This window comes from Eurosta solidaginis, chromosome 2 (assembly GCF_040869045.1).
Source record: "Eurosta solidaginis isolate ZX-2024a chromosome 2, ASM4086904v1, whole genome shotgun sequence".
Lineage (NCBI taxonomy): Eukaryota > Metazoa > Arthropoda > Insecta > Diptera > Tephritidae > Eurosta > Eurosta solidaginis.
The window spans coordinates 255,518,243-255,539,497 of record NC_090320.1 but is presented as its reverse complement, the minus strand read 5'-3'; the positions used below and the strand labels follow the sequence as shown (position 1 = coordinate 255,539,497).

General features: G+C 39.4%; 1 protein-coding gene across 1 annotated transcript in view; it reads left to right on the top strand.

The window, feature by feature from the left end:
• Positions 1–21,255, top strand: part of LOC137241840 (uncharacterized) — a 187,832-nt gene that overhangs the window by 134,857 nt on the left and 31,720 nt on the right. Inside the window, 3 exon segments of the mRNA XM_067769221.1 lie at positions 7–247; positions 349–650; positions 718–958. Of these exon segments, the coding sequence (XP_067625322.1) occupies positions 7–247; positions 349–650; positions 718–958 (784 nt within the window).

The following is a 21,255-nucleotide window of genomic DNA, read 5'->3' as shown; positions in this document are numbered from 1 at the left end:
CCGCAGCCGATTATGGCAATTATATGAATCGACGACTCGTTGCGAAATCCTGCTCGGACTCCTCCATGGATGGTAGAAGCTCCGATAGCACCTATACAAGCAGCAGTGGTGGTGGTAGTATTGGTGGCGGTAGTGGGGGTGCTGACAGAACGGCATCCAAGGGTAACAGCGGTGCTGGCAATACACCAAACAATGACAGCTGCACAGGCATAAGCGGTCGCTTTACACGTCAAAGCGTAAATTCACGGTAATTTATATTTGCAAATTTGCATAAACGTTCAATTCTAAACTCTGATTTGCACGCCTTCTAAAATATATTGGCTATGTGCATTCTCATATATTCTGTAGGTTCCCCGCAATGGATCGCATGGACATGAATCCGCCCTACATGCGCATACACAAACCGCCCACCTATCATAGTGGCATGGGTGCTTATGCGCACCTACAACAACAACAAATCAATATGGGTTCAACGTATCGTAGAATAAGCAATTATGGTCTAACTGCTCAACAACAACAACATCAGCAGCAACAATTACAACAGCAGCGTAGATCACAACAACAGCAACAAATGCAAGTGCAACCGATAGCAGTGGGCACACGTGCGCTACATGCAAGAGGTGGTGCTGTGGTAGGCGCTAATGTTCCAGGTTTGATTTAAATTTTAATGATTATTTCTTTCAACTCGAAAATAAAAATTTGTTTCCCTTAAAATAGACAATTTCCGTTCAACCGAAAATTCTCCAAAGGAACATAACAGCAGTAGCAACGCAAGAACTGCCAACAACAATGCGAATAGCAATTTCGACGACTCCTACACACACATTTACGAAACCATAGGCAATAACAAGTCTGCTGTGCCTATAAAAGCATCTAGGAATAATCAACAGCAACAACAACAACAATTAGCAGCAAATAGTCACCGTTTCGTGAATCAAGAACAAAGGTGAGTAAGACGGTGAAAGGAGCGATTTAAAATTAAGTATTAGAAAAAAATATGTGAGTAGGCTTCCACTGAAATATACAGGGTGCAGCAGAAAATCTTGTAAAAATTGCTGGGATTTGCGAGGCGAAATTGGATAAAACAATTCCAATTCCTGCTTAGAACTAAAACTCTATGATCACAAAAAAGCTCTGTTGTTGTTGTTGTTGTAGGTGCGACCGATCACAAATTGTCATCAATATCCTCTAGCGGGAGTCCACGGACACTTGCTGTTTCAACAGGGGTTGACCATAATGAGAGGGGTGTTAGAGGCGTTGGTTCCACAATACAATTGAAGAGATGGTTGGTGTCATGTGTGGACATGTTACAAGCGGACATATGTTTTGTTTGTCGGGGTTGATTCTGGATCGGTAAGAGTTTAACCTGTTAAAGTATCCAAATCGAACTTACGCTAGAGTGACTCGCGTTTCCCTGGGGAGCGTGCGTTCGTCTTCTGCAAGTTTTGGGCATTGTTCTTTGAGTACTGGATTCACCGGGCAACTTTTGGCATAAAGATCCGACGCCTGTTTGTGGAGTTCACTGAGGACCTGCTTATGTTTTTTGGCTTCATACGGCTATGTAATCAGGTCCGTATTCCCTCATAATGCTTACAGAGATGACTCCTTAAACCCTGGGCGTATTGGGCCATCAATCAGATGTCTGTTGGGATGTTCCGGTTTCTGGGTATTCAACAGGAACTGTTTGGTTAGCATCTCATTTCGCTCCCTGATGGTGAGTAGATGGTGTTCTGGGTACATAAGAAGACAACCCGTGGCGGTTCTGATAGCAGTATTTTGGCAGGCCTGTAGCTTCTTCCAGTGATTAGTTTTTAGGCGGGGCGAACATATCGGGGACCAATTGCTTTGTAAGTGATAATGAGCATTCTTTGTCTTTTCCCCAAGTACTGCCAGCAAAAGATTTGAGGATTTTATTACGGCTCTGGATTTTCGATACAATTGCGGCTGCATGCTCACCAAAATGTAGATCCTGATGAAACGTTACACCCAAGATTTTGGGGTGTAAGACAGTCGGTAGCGTAGTGCCATCGACGTGGATGTTCAAAGTGGTCGACATTTGGGATATCCATGTTATAAATAGGGTCGCGTATGATGTAGTCGGTGATAATGCCAGGTTTGGCGAGGCGAAGAAACTGGAGAGATCAGGGAGGTAGCCATTTATTCGGTTGCAAAGCTCATAGAGATGTGGTCCTAGCCCTGTGGACATTATTGTGCAGTCATCGGCGTAGGAAACGATAGTAACTCCTTCTGGTGGCAAAGGTAGCTTTGATATGTAGAAGTTAAACAAAAGTGGCGATAGGACATCACCCTGTGGCACCCCTTGTTTAATTCTTCTTGGTTTTGATGTTGCGTTTCTAAGTTGCACCGATGCCTGTCTACCACCCATGCGGTCTACCTTTTAAGACATGGGGGAAGGTTAAACCCTTCCAGGTCTTGCAGTAACGTTCCGTGATTGACCGCATCAAAAGCTTTTGATAGGTCTAGCGCAACGAGTACTGTTCTATGGTGGGGGTTTTGATTTAAAGCGCAATTTATCTGGGTGCTAATGGCATTTAGCGCGGTGGTTGCGCTATGAAGTTTTCTGAAGCCGTGCTAATGACAGGCTAGTTGCATATTTGCTTTTAAATAGGGGAGCAAAATGGCTTCAATTGTATTGGCTACTGCTATGCATCTGTCTTATGATGGAGCAGAATCTCAGTAGCTGTATAATCGGTAGCATGAGAAATTAGTTTGCTAAGCTGAAAGAAACAAATCACTGTGTGCTGCACTTCGGTGCATACATCGAATGCACATATGAAACATCAAGATTAAGGAAAGTCTTATCGAGGAATGAAATTACTTACTTAACTGGCGCTTAGCCGTTTTAGCTGCTATGTTCATCCAACAAGGCGCGCCACTCGCTTCTTCGTTAGGCTAACTGGCGCCAATTGTCAACACCAAGTGAATTTAAATCATTTTCACCTGGCACTTCCAACGGAGTGGGGCGTGCCCTCTACCTCTGCTTTCATAGCTGTCTGCATAAAGCTTGTACTGCTCATCATTAAATCTTTCGAAAAACTTTTCTCTCAAATACTCACAGAGCCGTTGTTGTAATGGTCCCCGGTTCTTCGCTATATTCTAAGAGGGGTACGTTAAGTGGCTTGTAGAGATTGATCTTTGTTTTCCAAGATAAGACTTTACTTTTCAATTTCCTAGTCATTCGAACGTAGCATTTCTTGGCAAGAGTGTATCTTCACATCGAAATGATTGCTAAACGCAAAATAAACTCTATAGCTGCAAAGTTTTTGAAACGCATGTATCAACCTCACCTATCCACCTTACTTACTTACTTACTTAATTGGCGCTTAACCGTCTAAACGGTTATGGCCGTCCAACAAGGCGCGCCAGTCGCTCCGCCAACCGGTGCCAATTGGTCACACCAAGGGAGTTTAAATCGTTTCCACCTGGTCCTTCCAAAGGAGTGTGGGCCGCCCTCTACCTCTGCTTCCATAGGCGGGTTCCGATAGAAACACTTTCGTGGCCGGAGCATCATCTTTCATTCGCATAACATGGCCTAGCCAGCGCAGCCGCTGCGTTTTAATTCGCTGGACTATGTTGATGTGTGCGTGTAGCTCGTACAGCTCATCATTAAATCTTCTTCGGTACTCGCCATCGCCAACGCGTAGAGGTCCATAAATCTTTCGAAGAACTTTTCTCTCGAACACTCCCAAAGCCGCTTCATCTGCTGTTGTCATGGTCCATGCTTCTGCCCCATATAGCAGGACGGGTACGATAAGTGACTTGTAGAGTATGATTTTCGTTCGCCGAGAGAGGACTTTACTTTTCAATTGCCTACCTAGTCCAAAGTAGCATTTATTGGCAAGATTGATTCTTCGCTGGATTTCAGTGCTGATGTTGTTGCTAGTGTTGATGCTGGTTCCCAAATAAACGAAGTCATTTACTATTTCGAAATTATGGCTGCCAACAGTAGCGTGGTTGCCAAGGCGCGTATGCGCTGACTCTTTGCTCGATGACAGCAGGTACTTCGTTTTGTCCTCATTCATCATCAAACCCATCTTTACCGCTTCTTTTTCCAGTTTGGAGTAAGCAGAACTAACAGCGCGAGTGTTTAGGCCGATGATATCAATGTCATCAGCATATGCCAGTAATTGCACGCTTTTATAGTATATTTTTCCAGTGCGGTTAAGTTCTGCAGCTAGTATAATTTTCTCCAGCATCAAATTAAAGAAATCGCACGATAGGGGGTCACCCTGTCTGAAACTTCGTTTAGTTTCGAACGGCACGAAGAGGTCCTTCCCAATTCTGACTGAGCTGATGGTGTTGCTCAACGTCATTTTGCACAGGCGTATAAGTTTTGTGTGGAAACCAAATTCAGACATAGCGGGATATAGGCACCTCCTTTTCATGCTGTCGAAGGCGGCTTTAAAGTCGACGAAGAGGTGATGTGTGTCGATTCTCTTTTCACGGGTTTTTTCCAAGATTTGGCACATTGTGAAAATCTGGTCGATGGTAGATTTACCAGGTCTGAAGCCGCACTGATAAGGTCCAATCAGCCGGTTCAATCTTTCGCACAATACACTTGAAAGAACCTTATATGCGATATTAAGAAGGCTGATTCCGCATATCCACCTAGTTATCAATATAATGCCAAAAAGCTTTCGACAATTTATCGACTTGTTCCCAGAAAGACAAAGTCTTTCAAAGTCTAGAATGAATATTTATTAACTATCACTTCGATGAAAGCAACCATCCTCTTGTTTGGAAAAATATTTTAAGCTCTCCTGACGTTTCCTATTAGCCCAGATAGCACAACAAAGACACGATTTGTTAGACTGTTAAGCGCCATTTATTTATTTAAATATATTCAACCTACTGGGCTTAGCCCTTACAGATTGCGGCAGTATAAACGTATAAAATAAATATAATAATTGGATACATAGTTAATTCAAAAAGTAGCTTTTTAAATAATTATTGAATGAGTGTCTGGACATTTCGGTATCGACCTGTGAAGATATAACATTAAATTATTATTATCATTATTATTATTATTAATAGGTCTGGAAGCACTGCGACCTTTGTGCAGATCTATTGTGCAAGACCTTTCAGCCTAATTTTGTATCTGGAGACTCTTGATGTATCTAAGTACCTCTTCAGGCTTTTTACTCCATATCACATAGGAATTAAAAGTCCCACCACCTAGATGGGATAGTCTCTGCCTAGCTAGAGCAACGCATTCGCAGAGAATGTGAACCGGCGTTTCATCATCCAGCTCACAGAAACGACAAATTTGGGTATCAGATAGATTTAATTTACTTAGGTGATATCGTAGACCACAGTGTCCCGTGTAGTACCCAGTAAGAGTTATTAGGTCTTCCCTGCATAGGTTAATGAGTTTGGCTGATACTTTCGTTGCCGGAAGTATAAACAGTTTGGCCTGCCTTTGCCATGGGCAATCAATCCAGTGACGTCTGAATTGCTTAGTTTCCCAGTTACTTATAGTTTCCCTGGTATGTGCTTTTGAGTCCACAAAAGGGCTCTGGACCATAGAATGCTAGCGAAGTAGATTGTTATCTCCGTAAACTGAAGTGTGAAGGCAACATTGATTCAATATTTCCAAGCAAGAACGATTGGAAAAGAGGTACGATGGCAGCTAATAACAGCTTACAAATCTACACAGACGGCTTCAAGATAGTCTCAGGTGTGAAGGCAGGAATCTAGGCAAGTATTTAGAGATTTATACTTCATTCAAACATCCGTCATAATGCAGTGAGTTTCAAGCAGAAGCCTTCGTGATTTGGCAAGTCTGCAAATCTCTTTTGGACAAAAACATAACTGGTAATGTAATTATCATCTCTGATAGCTTGGCAGCAGTAACTGTGCTGGATATTAGCTCCAAGATGGGAAGTTAATGCAAGCAGCTTTTGGTTGGATTAATTGAGACTGTAGAAACATTCGTTGTCTGGATTCCGGGTCATAAAGCAGTCGCAAGGGATTATGAGCACAGCAAAAGTGAAAGATTACCACGGGTTGTGAAATATCAAGAGCCACACTAAAATGAAATAAGGACAAAGAGTCTTCTGAGTTGATTTAGAGAAGACACCAATAAAGTTAAAGCAGTCCGCACCGATCACTTGGATTTAGGCACACGCGCGGAGAGGATAGGTATTCCACAGAATGACCTATGCGGAAGCTGCCAAGACATAACTGCCAAAGGGAAATTTGAGCATTTTCTATGTACATGCTTGTCACTGGCTAGAATACGTCTAAGATGCTTCAAAATCCCCTTTTGAAAAATCTGGTTAGGTTAACGGAAATAGGGACTCTACGTATTCTTAATTTTATTAGAAACTCTGGCTACGAGTATATCCTATATAATATTCAGTAGGTTTAAAATGGCTTCTTAAAAGCTACTTGGGTAACCTGTGTGACCGGCATTACACCTATCTACCTGCCGACGAAGTTGAAAGCCTTTCATTTGAAATCTATATTGACAGAAATTAGAAGCAAATAGAAAACGCGATATACCCCCGGGGAGGTTTAAGCCAAGCTTCTCTTCTAATTTCCTACGTGCTACTTTTAAGTTTTCTTAAAAGGTGGCGGGCTGGGACCTATATTTCATTTTTCTCCTTTATGGGAAATATTCTCACCTGACTGTGTAGCTGATGTTCTGAAGACATAGGAATGAGAGAAACGAAAGGCTGAAATGAAATTCTAAACAAACAGTTTCTGTTGGATGCCTAAAAGCCTGAGCATCTTCATAGACATCTGATTGAAGAGGCCGTACCTTCCAGGGACTTAAGAAGTTATTTCCGTTAGCAGTATGAAGAAATCCGACATTTAAGAATTCAGAAGAAGAAAACGAAGGTTGAAAAGGCCTTCAGACACATCCACCAAAAGGCGTCAGGCTACTATGCGTGTATTACCCGGTGAACCCCGTTCTTATAGACAAATACCCGGAACTTCCTCTACTGCAATCTGCCAAGTGAGACTCTCGTCACTCTATCTGAACTTCGGTCTGGATACTGTAAAAGGTTAAACTCTTACTTATTCAGACTTAACCCTGACATAGCCAATGTAGGTCCTGCTTTTAACAAGCCCCGCATGAGAGTAACCATTTTTTCAATTACAATGTGAAACATATGCTTCTAGCACCCCAATCTCTCTGGTCCAATCTTGTGGAAACTACAAGTTTCCTCAGACTCCCGTTAGAGATGGTTCCAAAGTAGTGGAAGGAGTAGGGTCTGCGGTATATTGTTCTAATCCGGAAATAAAGAGATCCTACAGGCTGCCGCATTACCGTAGCGTTTTCAAGCGGAAATAGTAGCCGTAACCAAAGCACCCAACCCAAGCAGTCCCTGGAGAGAATCGGGACAGGGAGAAGCATACATCTATATTGGGTCCCAGGGCATATGGGAATAGATGGAAATGAAAAAGAAGATGAACTAAAAGGATGAACTAGCCAAAAAGGGCGCATCCATTGAAACTTGCTCCGTAGACGTCCCAATTAGACTGGGCGAGATTAAGCGAAGGCGAGAGGTGCACATGATCGACCAAGTAGGAAAGGCGTGGGTTCAAGCGCAGGGCTGTAAAGTGGCGAAGATTGTGTGCCGGTCTTACAACTTCACACTAACAAAGTTGCTTTTATCATTAAAAAGAGAGGACTGTAGATTCATGACGGGTATTCTGACTGGACACCGCCTTCTGTCGTTACATGCCTTTAAATTAGGCTTGGTCAGTGATAGAAGATGTAGGAATTGCGGGCTGGAGGAGGAAACGATCGAGCACGTTCTCTGCTCGTGCCCTGCGCTTGCCAGGCTAAGACTCCAGTTAGTGGAGTGATACAGCTGTCTGATCTAGAATCAGCAAGTGGCTTAAGTCCTAGGAAGCTGCTAGTATTTGCCAAGAGGACGGAGTTATTTTATAACATAGGTCCTGGTTTTTGATAGGGTTTTTCAGTTTGGTCGTTAAAACAAACTTCTGATAACACTACGGACTAATTCAGTCTATGTGAGGTCCCCATGGACCGGCCCAGTTCAACGTAAAATAACCTAACCCGTTAGAGGACATTGATGACAATAAGCGAGTGGTCACACCTATTGGATGGGGCGAAGCAATGCTACAACAACAACAACGGGACCTACATATTTTATGCCGATTCCGAAAAGCAGCTGCAAGGCACTTGGAGTTTTTTTTTTTTTTGCTTTTCCGAGTCTTCTGGCGTGTAGGCATGCACGCAACCACCACAATATGACGGACGGTATATTGGCATATCTCATCTTATTTCTTGTAACAGCATCTTCAATGGCAACAGCTAATGTAAGTAATTTTTGTCTAACCGAGCTGAGGAAAGCAAACATTGAGTGCATTGCTGCACCCTGTATGTGTAATTGCTTTTGTTTAGAAAGTTAGGCCAAAGTGTGTCGCCTATTTATCACCAGGAACTCGTTAGTTTTGCACATTAGTGGAGCCTCCTTTTATTTGCAACACAAACTTAATGTCGGTGTATTTGTGTATATTTGTATGTTGGTGAGTGTAAGGGTTTTCGCCGATTTCTGCAAGATAATTAAAAAGTTTTGAACAATGAAGTTCATGGAAGCAACGCCCTTCTCGTGAAATCACATTAACTCATCATCATACATACGTATTTGCCATTAGCTACTTTGCACTTCTGTAACTACAAAAACTTGTTGCATACTTTAAGGAGCTATAACCGAATAATGTGGAAAAATCATGTTTTTCACATGCGAAAAAAAACACACAAGTAAATGGAAAGGAAATTGAATATACTTCCGCTTGTGTCAAGGAGATATTTGAAAAAAACTATTTTGACTTCGTGGAACCCCCCATTCGTGAAGAAAAAAGTTAAAAACCAAGCACTTGATGTATTTATTTGAGCTTTTTTATATAGATTGGATCCTTTCACGTGGAACTATTCTAGCAGTAACGCCGCACTGTTCTGACTACTGAGCTCGAATCTTTAGAGTTTGTTTTTTAAGATCATTTTTTTATTGTTGTTGCAGCTATTGTTAGCCCTATTTGGACTGCACGTTTATTCATGAATGAGGCATTACAGATAAAATTTGCGTAAGTAGTCGGTATCCTCCGGCGATTCTAAATGCTTTTTTTTTGTAAATGTAAAAGTTTACTCTGCATAAGGCTTACCCGTTTGTGCAAGAAAATACCCGGTTCTAAAAATTAATTGGTTCTGAAAAATTACACGGCTCTTCAACAGTACTCGGTTAGAAAACATACGCAATTCTAAGAATATACCCGGTTCTGAGAAAGAAGAGTAATTTGAACAACTTGACGGGATGGGACGTACATATTTTGTGCGGACTCTGCACGATATTTGCAAAGCAGATGAGTTTTCACTAAGAAGCTTTTCATGGTAGAAATACACTCGGCGAAGCACGCTACCCTCACACAACGGCGGCTTTATAAACCCCGAAGCCGAAAAAGTACCCAGATTTGAAAAGTGCCTAGTTAAACAAGAATCAGGTTCTAAAAAAGTGCCAGGTTCTAAAAAAGTACCCGGGTTCGAAAAGTACCTGGGTTTGAAAAACTACCTAGTTCTTGAAAAGTGTTGCTTTCTTAGATAAGTACGTCGCTCATTTACTTCAATGGTATCTTAATTCAAAAAAACTACATAAAGGTAAGATCTCTGATGGGAAAAGGTATACTCAACTCCCAATAGAAGCTCTAATAGAAGAGATAACTCCTGTCTTACACGCCAGATAATCACAAAAGCTGACGTATTAAAAGCATTTGACGTTTGGTTTATTTTAGCCAACGATATTGAGCGAACTTAACATGCATTTGGGCTTGCCCCAAGTCGTGTCGTCGAAACGGATTTTGTCGGTCCTTGATCTTGGGTGATTTGGTTGTTTTATGCCCAAATAGAGAGAAGAGATATCCAGAAAACTAACAACGATTTAGATACCTTGTGATAGAAGTCTACATAGTCCATACCATGATTGGGATGAGAACTTAAGTGACAAACTCAAACTGTACGATGTGATTGAATTCCGTTTCAGTCAAATTTCAAAATGGTGTCAAATTTTTTTCGTGGTTGGAAAAGTTTGAATAGGTAGAAATTAAACATAGGACACCACCAAGTGGCACTTCCTGGCAGTGGCGTAGCTAGGTCACCAAGGGCCCTTGTGCAAAAAACACCCCAATCTTTGAGTTGTGTCAATATATGCCAAAATATGAATACTTAGTTAAATTAATTGTGTTTTTGTATTAACGTTTTTCTTTATTGCACATAAAAGGTGAAAAATTATTTATTTAGTATATTCTAAATTTATTAGTAGTATATTTGTAATAGTTTCCGAGCTTTATTTTTTGCAAATGTGTCAACGACTTCGGTTAGATCCAAGTTTGATGTGACTTGGTTTTCGATTGCTATTAGTGATAAATGCTGGAGTCGAGCTTGGCCCATGGTATTCCTTAAATAGTTTTTTATTATTTTTAATTTGCTAAATGATCTTTCAGCTTCCGTGGAAGTAACAGGAATTGTATGGAATAGCAACATTGCAGTAAATACTTCTATTATGTCACATTCTAGTACTCCATATTTTCTCATTATTTCATTACGAAATTTGTGAATAGTCCATGTTTTTGCCTCAGTTAATCCAGGTAAAAGTAGGTGATAGATATTAAGAAATTTAAGGGTAAAGATAGGGCCTATCATATCAGAATATTTACTTTGGAATTGGTTACACTTTTGTATTAAAGTTGTTTCATCAACATCGAGTAAGAATGTTGGTCTGAGAAAATCGAAAATTTGACTGACTGCACTAATACCAGCAAAACGTGCATTTAACTGACTTATTATTGTGTCCATTACATTATTGAAAACATTAATTTTAAATATGTGTTCCCTGTTTTTAAATTGGTAATCAGAAGATAATTCGTCAAAATGTTTCTTAATTTTACTTTGCCTTTTTCTTTAAAATAAGGACGTATACCATATTTTGTTGCAGTTTCAATGGCTTTGCATTTGAATGATTCAAAGTCATTTCTATAAGTTCTCATCTTTGAATTTATTTCTGCTAAAACTCTGCTTGCCATGTCCAAATCAATATCGGATTTTTGTTAAATTTTAGATGCATAATTGCTGTTATTTAAAATACATTGCATGAATTCGCAAAAAAACACGAACTCAAAACTAAGCATTTTTGTTTTAATACTTTCTGCTTGATCACGCTCATCTTTTTTGCAACTTTTGAGAATTATTTCTGATAACGCTTTGATTATATCGAAGAAACGAAGTTTTACTGCAGATACCGTATTTGCCCGACTGGACCATCTAGTCGGGTTTAGTTTTTTTAAAGTGGTGTCCGATTCGCCAGTAAATTTCGACAGCAGATCCCAGCGTTTGATGCTAAGTCCGAAAAAATTATACAATTCTTGCAATGTTGCGAAATAGTTTTTCAATTCCGGACAATTACTAACGGCATCATTTACCACCAAATTTAAATTGTGAGTGGAGCAATGTATGTAGTCCGCGTTAGGCTGAATATCTCTAATCTGTTTTTGTACACCATTGTACATACCGCTCATGACACTGGCTCAATCATAGCCTTGCCCCACACATTTTTTTAAATCTATTTTTTTTTTTCAGTAAAAAATGTAGCCACCTGTCTTACTAAATCTGCTGCGTAGAAATCTGAATCGTAGAAATGTTTCTTTAACCTCTATTCCAACTGGTTCGCCATTCTCCGAACGGTTGATTAACGCATGTCTCACAACAATACTCAACTGATCTACCCTCGATATATCCTGAGTCGTATCTAATATAATGGCGAAAAACGGGGACGCTCTGATCTGTTCTAGCAGATGATTTTCAAGTGTAGTGCCCAAGGACTCAATCATTTCATTTTGGATAGTTGGACTTAAATATCTTGTAGGTCCTAAAGTACGAACAAAAACATCATATATTATAATAAAAATTAGAAAAGGAAAAAACTATACAACTTTATAAAAATAAAATATGGATAAACAAAGTATTTATTAAAAATTGACAGGCGGGTAGGATCTAACCAACATAGGTGGAGAGCAATAACAGCCCACGGGCTTTATTTCTTTAGCGAAAAGGAAGTAAAGCCCACTTTCCTTTTTTTGTTAGGAAATAACGCCCGTGGGTGTTATTGCACTGCATCACCAACATATAATACAAACAGTTAAAATTTAGATATCATCACTCTCTTGCCAGAAGCATTAATGTGCCATTTTTTCGATTTTGATTACATCAAAATCTCGAATAAAATGCATAACAGGAGCCATTCAACCACTCGAGACACTGTGTTGTTTTATTCTCTCTGATAAATGCCCCCAGTCACGAAAGCCATTACACAAAACATTATTCCTTTGCGAAGCAAATTACCAGCAGGGTTGGCAAAATACAGCGTCCAGTATTTTAGAATAACACAATCAAAATCTGTGAACTGGTCCATATTTAGAAGTTGATAACAAGTAGGATTTTGAAAAGCATCTGTTGTCCTGGTGGGCGTCTTTTGGAAAAGGTCCCGAAGGCAAAATTGCCTAAGTCGTATGGCGATTGATTGTCCAAATTTTCGAAAACTGATGATTTCGCTGGTTTAAAACTACAAGAAGGCGAACTAAAAAATGTGTCAATTTTTGGTAGCTTTTGTTTAGCATTTCTCTCTCTTGACGTTGTTTGCGCTTAAAAGCACCACTAGGTTTCTTTTTATCCATAACTTTATTGATTTCTTTTTGCAAACTTATTATGTCACAGAGAACAAGAAACACAATTGATATAAAACTTCACGTAGTTGGGAAACCCCCGGTAAATATTTTATTTCGATAATTAGGGAAAACAGATTCACGACGGCAACGACGGGCGACCACCTGTCAAATTATTTTTACGCACGTTCTAATGGGGATGCATTTTTAGGGAACGACACGACAAAGCGGCAATCAATCATGAATGCCGCTTTCGCCAGATTAGATCTATTTCTATTTTTTTATAATTATTGATGTTTATTTTGCATGTCACTATAATACACTACAATGTCCATATGCACTGTAAAAATATGGCAAAATGTTGATGTTTTCGTTAAACAATTTCACATCGACAAAGCATCTGCTGAAATTTGTACTGAGTGATTTTTCAGTAGCTACATTAGTATAGTTTATTGATGAGGGGCGAGGGCCCTCTGACCTCCAGGGCTCCTGTGCACTGCACCGGTTAGCACTAAGGTAGCTACGCCACTGCTCCTGGCCGTTTTGCAATGTACTTGGCAATTTGATTCCTCGGTTTTTCAGAGGCCTTGTGTAGATACCATTGAGACCATTGAATGCTTGAAGCCTTGGTCCTCTTAATAGCTACTTGAGTTTCTACCTTGAATGGGACATCAATTGGCGAATGGGTTACTTTTTTTACACAACTGAGTGGTAAATGGTTTTTTTTTTTACTTGTCTAACTAATTACACCATTTTTAGTTGTAAATGAGAAAGTGTCCCTATGAAATAAGCATATTTACTTGTAAGTGGGAAAGCGTCAGTTGGAAATAAGATTTGTAAATTGTAAATTTGATTAGTTCATTGTAATTTAGAAAGCGCCACATACAAAGCTTATTATACTCAGTTGAGCAGAGCTCACAGAGTATATTAAGTTTGATTGGATAACGGTTGGTTGTACATATATAAAGGAATCGAAATAGATATAGACTTCCATATATCAAAATAATCAGGATCGAAAAAAAATTTGATTGAGCCATGTCCGTCCGTCCGTCCGTCCGTCCGTCCGTCCGTTAACACGATAACTTGAGTAAATTTTGAGGTATCTTGATGAAATTTGGTATGTAGGTTCCTGAGCACTCATCTCAGATCGCTATTTAAAATGAACGATATCGGACTATAACCACGCCCACTTTTTCGATATCGAAAATTTCGAAAAATCGAAAAAGTGCTATAATTCATTACAAAAGACCGATAAAGCGACGAAACTTGGTAGATGAGTTGAACTTATGACGCAAAATAGAAAGTTAGTAAAATTTTGGACAATGGGCGTGGCACCGCCCACTTTTAAAAGAAGGTAATTTAAAACTTTTGCAAGCTGTAATTTGGCAGTCGTTGAAGATATCATGATGAAATTTGGCAGAAACGTTACTCTTATTACTATATGTATGCTTAATAAAAATTAGCAAAATCGGAGAAGGACCACGCCCACTTTTAAAAAAAAAAATTTTTTTAAGTAAAATTTTAACAAAAAATTTAATATCTTTACAGTATATAAGTAAATTATGTCAAGATTCAACTCCAGTAATGATATGGTGCAACAAAATACAAAAATAAAAGAAAATTTAAAAATGGGTGTGGCTCCGCCCTTTTTCATTTAATTTGTCTAGGATACTTTTAACGCCATAAGTCGAACAAAAATTAACCAATCCTTTTGAAATTTGGTAGGGGCATAGATTTTATGGCTTTAACTGTTTTCTGAGAAAATGGGCGAAATCGGTTGATGCCACGCCCATTTTTTATACACAGTCGTCCGTCTGTCCTTCCGCATGGCCGTTAACACGATAACTTGAGCAAAAATCGATATATCTTTATTAAACTCAGTTCACGTACTTATCTGAACCCACTTTATCTTGGTATAAAAAATGAACGAAATCCGACTATAACCACGCCCACTTTTTCGATATCGAAAATTGCGAAAAATGAAAAAAATGCCATAATTCTATACCATATACGAAAAAAGGGATGAAACATGGTAAGGTAAGGATTTTTTTATTGACGCGAAATATAACTTTAAAAAAAACTTTATAAAATGGTTGTGACACCTACCATATTCAGTAGAAGAAAATGAAAAAGTTCTGCAGGGCGAAATAAAAAACCCTTAAAATCTTGGCAGGTATTACATATATAAATAAATTAGCGGTATCCAACAGATGATGTTCTGGGTCACCCTGGTCCACATTTTGGTCGATATCTGGAAAACGCCTTCACATATACAACTACCACCACTCCCTTTTAAAACTCTCAATAATACCTTTAATTTGATACCCATATCGTACAAACTCATTCTAGAGTCACCCCTGGTCCACCTTTATGGCGATATTTCGAAAAGGCGAACACCTATAGAACGAAGGCCCACTCCCTTTTAAAAATACTCATTAACACCTTTCATTTGATACCCATATCGTACAAACAAATTCTAGGGTCACCCCTGGTCCACCTTTATGGCGATATCTCGAAACGGCGTCCACCTATGGAACTAAGGATTACTCCCTTTTAAAATGCTCATTAACACCTTTCATTTGATACCCATATCGTACAAACGCATTCTAGAGTCACACCTGGTCCATCTTTATGGCGATATCTCGAAAAGGCGTCCACCTATAGAACTAAGGCCCACTCCCTCTTAAAATACTCATTAACTCCTTTCGTTTGATACCCATATTGCACAAACCAATTCTAGAGTCACCCCTGGCCCACCTTTATGGCGATATCTCGAAACGGCGTCAACCTATAGAACTAAGGCCCACTCCCTTTTAAAATACTCATTAACACCTTTCGTTTGATGCCCATATTGTGCAGACAAACTCTAGGGTCACCCCTGGTCCACCTTTATGGCGATATCTCGAAAAGGCGAACACCTATAAAACGAAGGCCGACTCCCTCCTAAATACTCAGTAACTCCTTTCGTTTGATACCCATATTGCACAAACGAATTCTAGAGTCACCTCTGGTCCACCTTTATTGCGATACCCCGAAAATGCGTCCACCTATAGAACTAAGGCCCACTCCCTCTTAAAATACTCATTAGCTCCTTTCGTTTGATACCCATATTGCACAAACGAATTCTAGAGTCACCCCTGGCCCACCTTTATGGCGATATCTCGAAACGGCGTCCACCTATAGAACTAAGGCCCACTCCCTTTTAAAATACTCATTAACACCTTTCATTTGATACCCATATCGTACACAAAAATTCTAGAACCTTTATGGCGATATCTCGAAAGGGCATCCACCTATAGAACTAAGGCCCACACCCTTTTAAAATACTCATTAGCACCTTTCATTTGATACCCATATCGTACAAACAAATTCTAGAGTCACCCCTGGTCCACCTTTATGGCGATATCTCGAAAAGGCGAACACCTATAAAACGAAGGCCCACTCCCTTTTAAAAATACTCATTAACACCTTTCATTTGATACCCATATCGTACAAACAAATTCTAGGGTCACCCCTGGTCCACCTTTATGGCGATATCTCGAAACGGCGTCCACCTATGGAACTAAGGATTACTCCCTTTTAAAATGCTCATTAACACCTTTCATTTGATACCCATATCGTACAAACGCATTCTAGAGTCACCCCTGGTCCATCTTTACGGCGATATCTCGAAAAGGCGTCCATCTATAGAACTTAGGTCCACGCCCTTTTAAAATACTCATTAATACCTTTCATTTGATACCCATATCGTACAAACGCATTCTAGAGTCAACCCTGATCCACCTTTATGGCTATATCCCTAAACGGCGTCCACCTATAGAACTATGGCCCACTCCCTCATAAAATACTCTTTAATGCCTTTCATTTGATACACATGTCATACAAACACATTCCAGGGTTTCCCTCGGTTCATTTTCCTACATGGTTATTTTCCCTTATGTTGTCGCCATAGCTCTCAACTGAGTATGTAGTGTTCTGTTACACCCGAACTTATACTTCCTTACTTGTTTTTATTATGATTTTTTTATTCTCAATTATAAATTACGTTTTCGCATTTTCATTTGATGCATTCTTATTTACAAGTGACTATTCTCATTTCCGTATCACGATTTCGCACTTACAATTGACTAATCTCATTTCCGTATGACGTTTTCGCAGTTACAATATAATAGTCTCATTTCTAAATGTCGCTTTCGCATTTACAATTGACTATTCTCATTTCCATATGTCGCTTTTCGCATTCACAATTGACTATTTTCATTTACAACTGACGGTTCCCAATTAAGATTGGCGATTTCAAATTTTCAATTGACGCTTTATAATTTATAAGTGACTATTCGCATTTCCATATGACGCTTACGCATATAAAATTGACTTATCTCATTTCTATATGAGGGTTTCGAATTAGCAATTGACTATTATCATTTACAACTCAGTATTCTCAATTTTATTTGACGCTTTCTCATTTACAATTGACTATTCTCATCGCCGTATGCCACTTTCGCATATACATACATCTGACGCGTTCTCATTTACAACTGGAAATGGTGTAGACGCTAAGAGTGAGTTGACGATTGAAAAGTTCTGCTACGTTGAGCGATATACAGATGCCTAAATTAATAGATACCCAAGCTTTTACAGCTGAGCGAAATCTAGTCACAACAGTGGTGAAATTATGAGTCCTTAAGAACTCCTGAACTTTAACTGGCCCATTTTCCTTTTCTAACAGTCTCCTTATTTTGCCATTGAGGTTCATAATTCGGCAGTATGACGTTACGTGTTCTGGTTAAGCTTGCTGCCGCAAAACCGTTTATCGATAATCGTCATAGATGACAAGCAGCTAGCCGAAATGGAACCAGTTGAAAACATGCTAAAAATTCTGGTATCCCTGCTTTGTCCACAATGGAACTAGTTGAGGCTAATTTGCAAAATAGTGCACTTCGCAACAATTTCCACCTCTAATCGCATCTCCGTTTAAAAGTGGGCCGTTTACAGTAATGGTTTGAATATTGAGCTAGAAGTAATATTGCCATCAAATGTTCAATCTCAACACTAGTTCTGACCAAATTTGTTTTTCTGAAGGGTAGTAAATTTAATTCAGATCAACAGCCGTTAATAGTCTTACATAGTCACATTTACAACTGTCCATATGGCTATCAGCTCATTCAATTGACCTACATTATATCAAAGAGTTTAACCGGGTATTAATTGACCAGTGAATGGCTGCCTTCAAATGTCAATCGTACTGCCACTTACAGCCATGACGAACGACGGTAAAGTCGTCGTCTATCAGTGCTAGAAGCAAAAGTAGGGCTTACATATGGACACGCCGGTATCCGAGAAAGTGACCAATAAATCTAATGTTTGACCGCAAAGTCACGCATGAATATAATAAAATTATAGCAATGCAATGGAATTCATACAAATAAATAATATTTGTGTATATGTGGGTGTGAAAAGGACTTTTAGTAAAAACGACGAAATATATAAATGTTTGACCCAGAAAAATTGTATTGAATTGAAGAATGGAGAAAAATCTAGAGCAACGCAATAAACCCCAATTTTGAATGCGTTTAAGGGTTGAAGGCTGTGGGGGGTGAAAAGGTATGAGGTAAGTCGAGTAATTGTGTAACAAAACGGCGTGTGTAACGGCACTTTGGGTTGCGTGCGAGAATTGTGGTTACCACAGCGAGGTAACGATTAATCAGAAAAAGTATCAGCGAGAGCCAATATGTTTGATAGGCTTATTAAATCTGCGATCGAGCTGAATTTTCGTAGGTTAAAATTTAGTCAATTGAAATTGGATAACAACACGAATTAAGCAAGATACTGAATTTATATTGAATTCATTTCTTTGGTTTAACGGTTATTACACATATGAACGCCATTATTATTGAACCTGATGTCTTAGATAAAAAAAACATGTTTTCTCCATGGCAACTTATGCCGTTTTCTTCTCTGGAAAAAATGTTACCCTCATATCGCACTCTTAAATTCTAACCTTTGAACTAGATCACCTGGCGCTAAGTAAAAATCCTCAAGTCGGTTGCCGGCAGCACATGGGGAAAATATAAAAAACTTTGCTAACGACGTACAAAGCAATTGGCCGGCTGCTCATGAGCTACGCGTCACCAGTTTGGTCGCCTGCTCCTAAAAATACACACCGGAAAAGGCTACAGGCCTGTCAAAATACTGCAATCAGAACTGCTACTGCAATCAGAACTGCTATCTCCTTATAACTCCCGAACATCATCTACATAGTAAGGCCAAAGAGCTCAATATTAAAGAGCACAATGAAATGCTGAACAAACAGTTCTTGCTTAATTGTCACAAACCAGGACATCCCAGCAAACAACTGCTTGATTCAGCACCGCCTCCACGAGAATTAAAAGAACATCTCCTAAAGCACTATGACGAGATCCGGCACCTGCCAACACTGCCGTTTGATCCAGGCAAGCACATGCAGGCCCTCAGCCAAATCCATACAGAATCGGTAAACGCCTTTGTTAGGACGCGCCCGGTGAACCCCGTTATTAATATGCAATATCCCACCCTTGCAGAAGAAGAAAGAAAACTACCAAGTGAAAGACAAGTTAAACTCTTACTTGTCCAGTATCAACTCAGACATACGCAATGTATGTACGTCCTGCATGTGATGTGTCCACAAATGACACCAACCATCTTTTCAATTGTAATGTGGAATCTACGCCTCTAACACCCATCTCCCTATGGTCCGTCCCTGTTGAAATGGCCGGTTTCCTAGGACTCCCGTTAGAGGATTTTGATGACAATTTGTGAGTGGTCGTGCCCATTGAGTGGGGCGAAGCACTGTTAATACAACAACAACAACTCTATTTGTAGGTAAATATACCTTTTTTATCATTCATTGGAAAATATTTTGTGAGAGGAACACACCAACTATCGGCATAGCCGAGCAGAACCAACAGGGCGACATTATTTTCTGAAAAGAAAGCGCCATTAGAACTAAAGAATTTAATTGCGGTTACCCTTTCCAATATCAATCCATTCCGGTTCATTTCCATCAAGGGGGTGTCTTCCTAGGATAGACATGCAGTCATACATCGGTGAACCACTAATTTGACTTTATTAGTGATTTTTGTATTACAACAGCTAAAGTATTTTCAAAATTGCCTCTTGACGATGATAATATCTGAGTATAATAAGAATAAGAGTCCTTTGTTTGACATCACCTCATCTTGTAATCTTAATCTGAACCATCCGTATCCAATTAAAGATTCCGCTTTCTTTGAACGAAATAAAGCATCTTCCAACATTCTCATAAGTTCCTTAACTTTCCTTCTTTCGAACGCAAAACTGATTATGTTGTTGGCTGCCCTGCGAAAGCCTCCCTCTATGTCCAAAAAAGCACAAAGCACTAATTCCCCGCATTTGAAAGCATTCTAGACTTTAGTGATCAGCTGGCACAAGTCGATAATCGTGGATCTGCCTTTTTTGCAAGCGTTCTGGCCGTGATGCACAGGTATTAGCTGAACAGTGTCCGATTTTCTCTTTTCTATGTTGCTTTCAGAATAACGAATTTGAAACTAATTGGTCTGAAGGAGTCCACGAAGGAGTAAACCTTTGGGTATGAATATTTTAACGAATTTAGGGAAATTCCGCTTATTTGCAACCTTCTGCTAACGTTCGTATCGCTGAAATTCCGAATAAATAATTACAATATTCTGTATTCCAAATTGTCTTTATTAGATTGCTTTGGGAGTGGTACTTCACAATTATACGTCACAACTAATAGCGTGTTTAAATGAAAGTGATCACTGATGACTCAGCTTGCGCTGCCTTTATACTCTCCGTTGCTTTGTTCGCATATTTCTACTAAAGTATAGACGTTTCGCCTTCTAGAACTGCTGTATCTGCTGCTTGGTAATTTCTATATACATGTATATTTGTAGTTTATGTCTATCTTATAGCCATATGCGGGTGTATTCGTGAGTACTACTTCGGCTGATGGTTACATGTATTTGTGAGTATCTCTTCGTTGCCTTGTATGTATGTGTGTAAATGATGATTGACTTATTTACGTACACAAGATTGGCAGCTTGCTTTATTATTGTTGTGCCTTTATTTATTTAGTATCAGCTTAGTGATGCTAATATTCGTCACAATATTAATTCAGTTGCTCTCAAAAAACTATGAATATATTCTCGTGCTAGCTCACCGTGGTGTGGTAGCAGCGTGCTCGCTTACCACAGCAAAAAGTTCTGGATTCAAATTCCGAAAAAATCAACATCTAAATGTTTAGAAAAAAAACTGTTCTCGGTGAAAATGCATTTGCCTTTCAGCTGTTGTTGGTAGTCACAAAATACACGTAGTTCCCGTCCAGCCAATTTGTAGGGAAAATAAAAAAGAGCACAAATTAAAAGAGAAGCGCCGCCTGAATTTACCCGGAGGTAATTTGTGCTAAGTATTTATTATCATTTGTATGTGGAAAATAAAACACCCTGTATGTAAACAAACTAACACACTCCCATAAACAGCTTATGTATACTTGTCAAGAAAGTGAAGTTT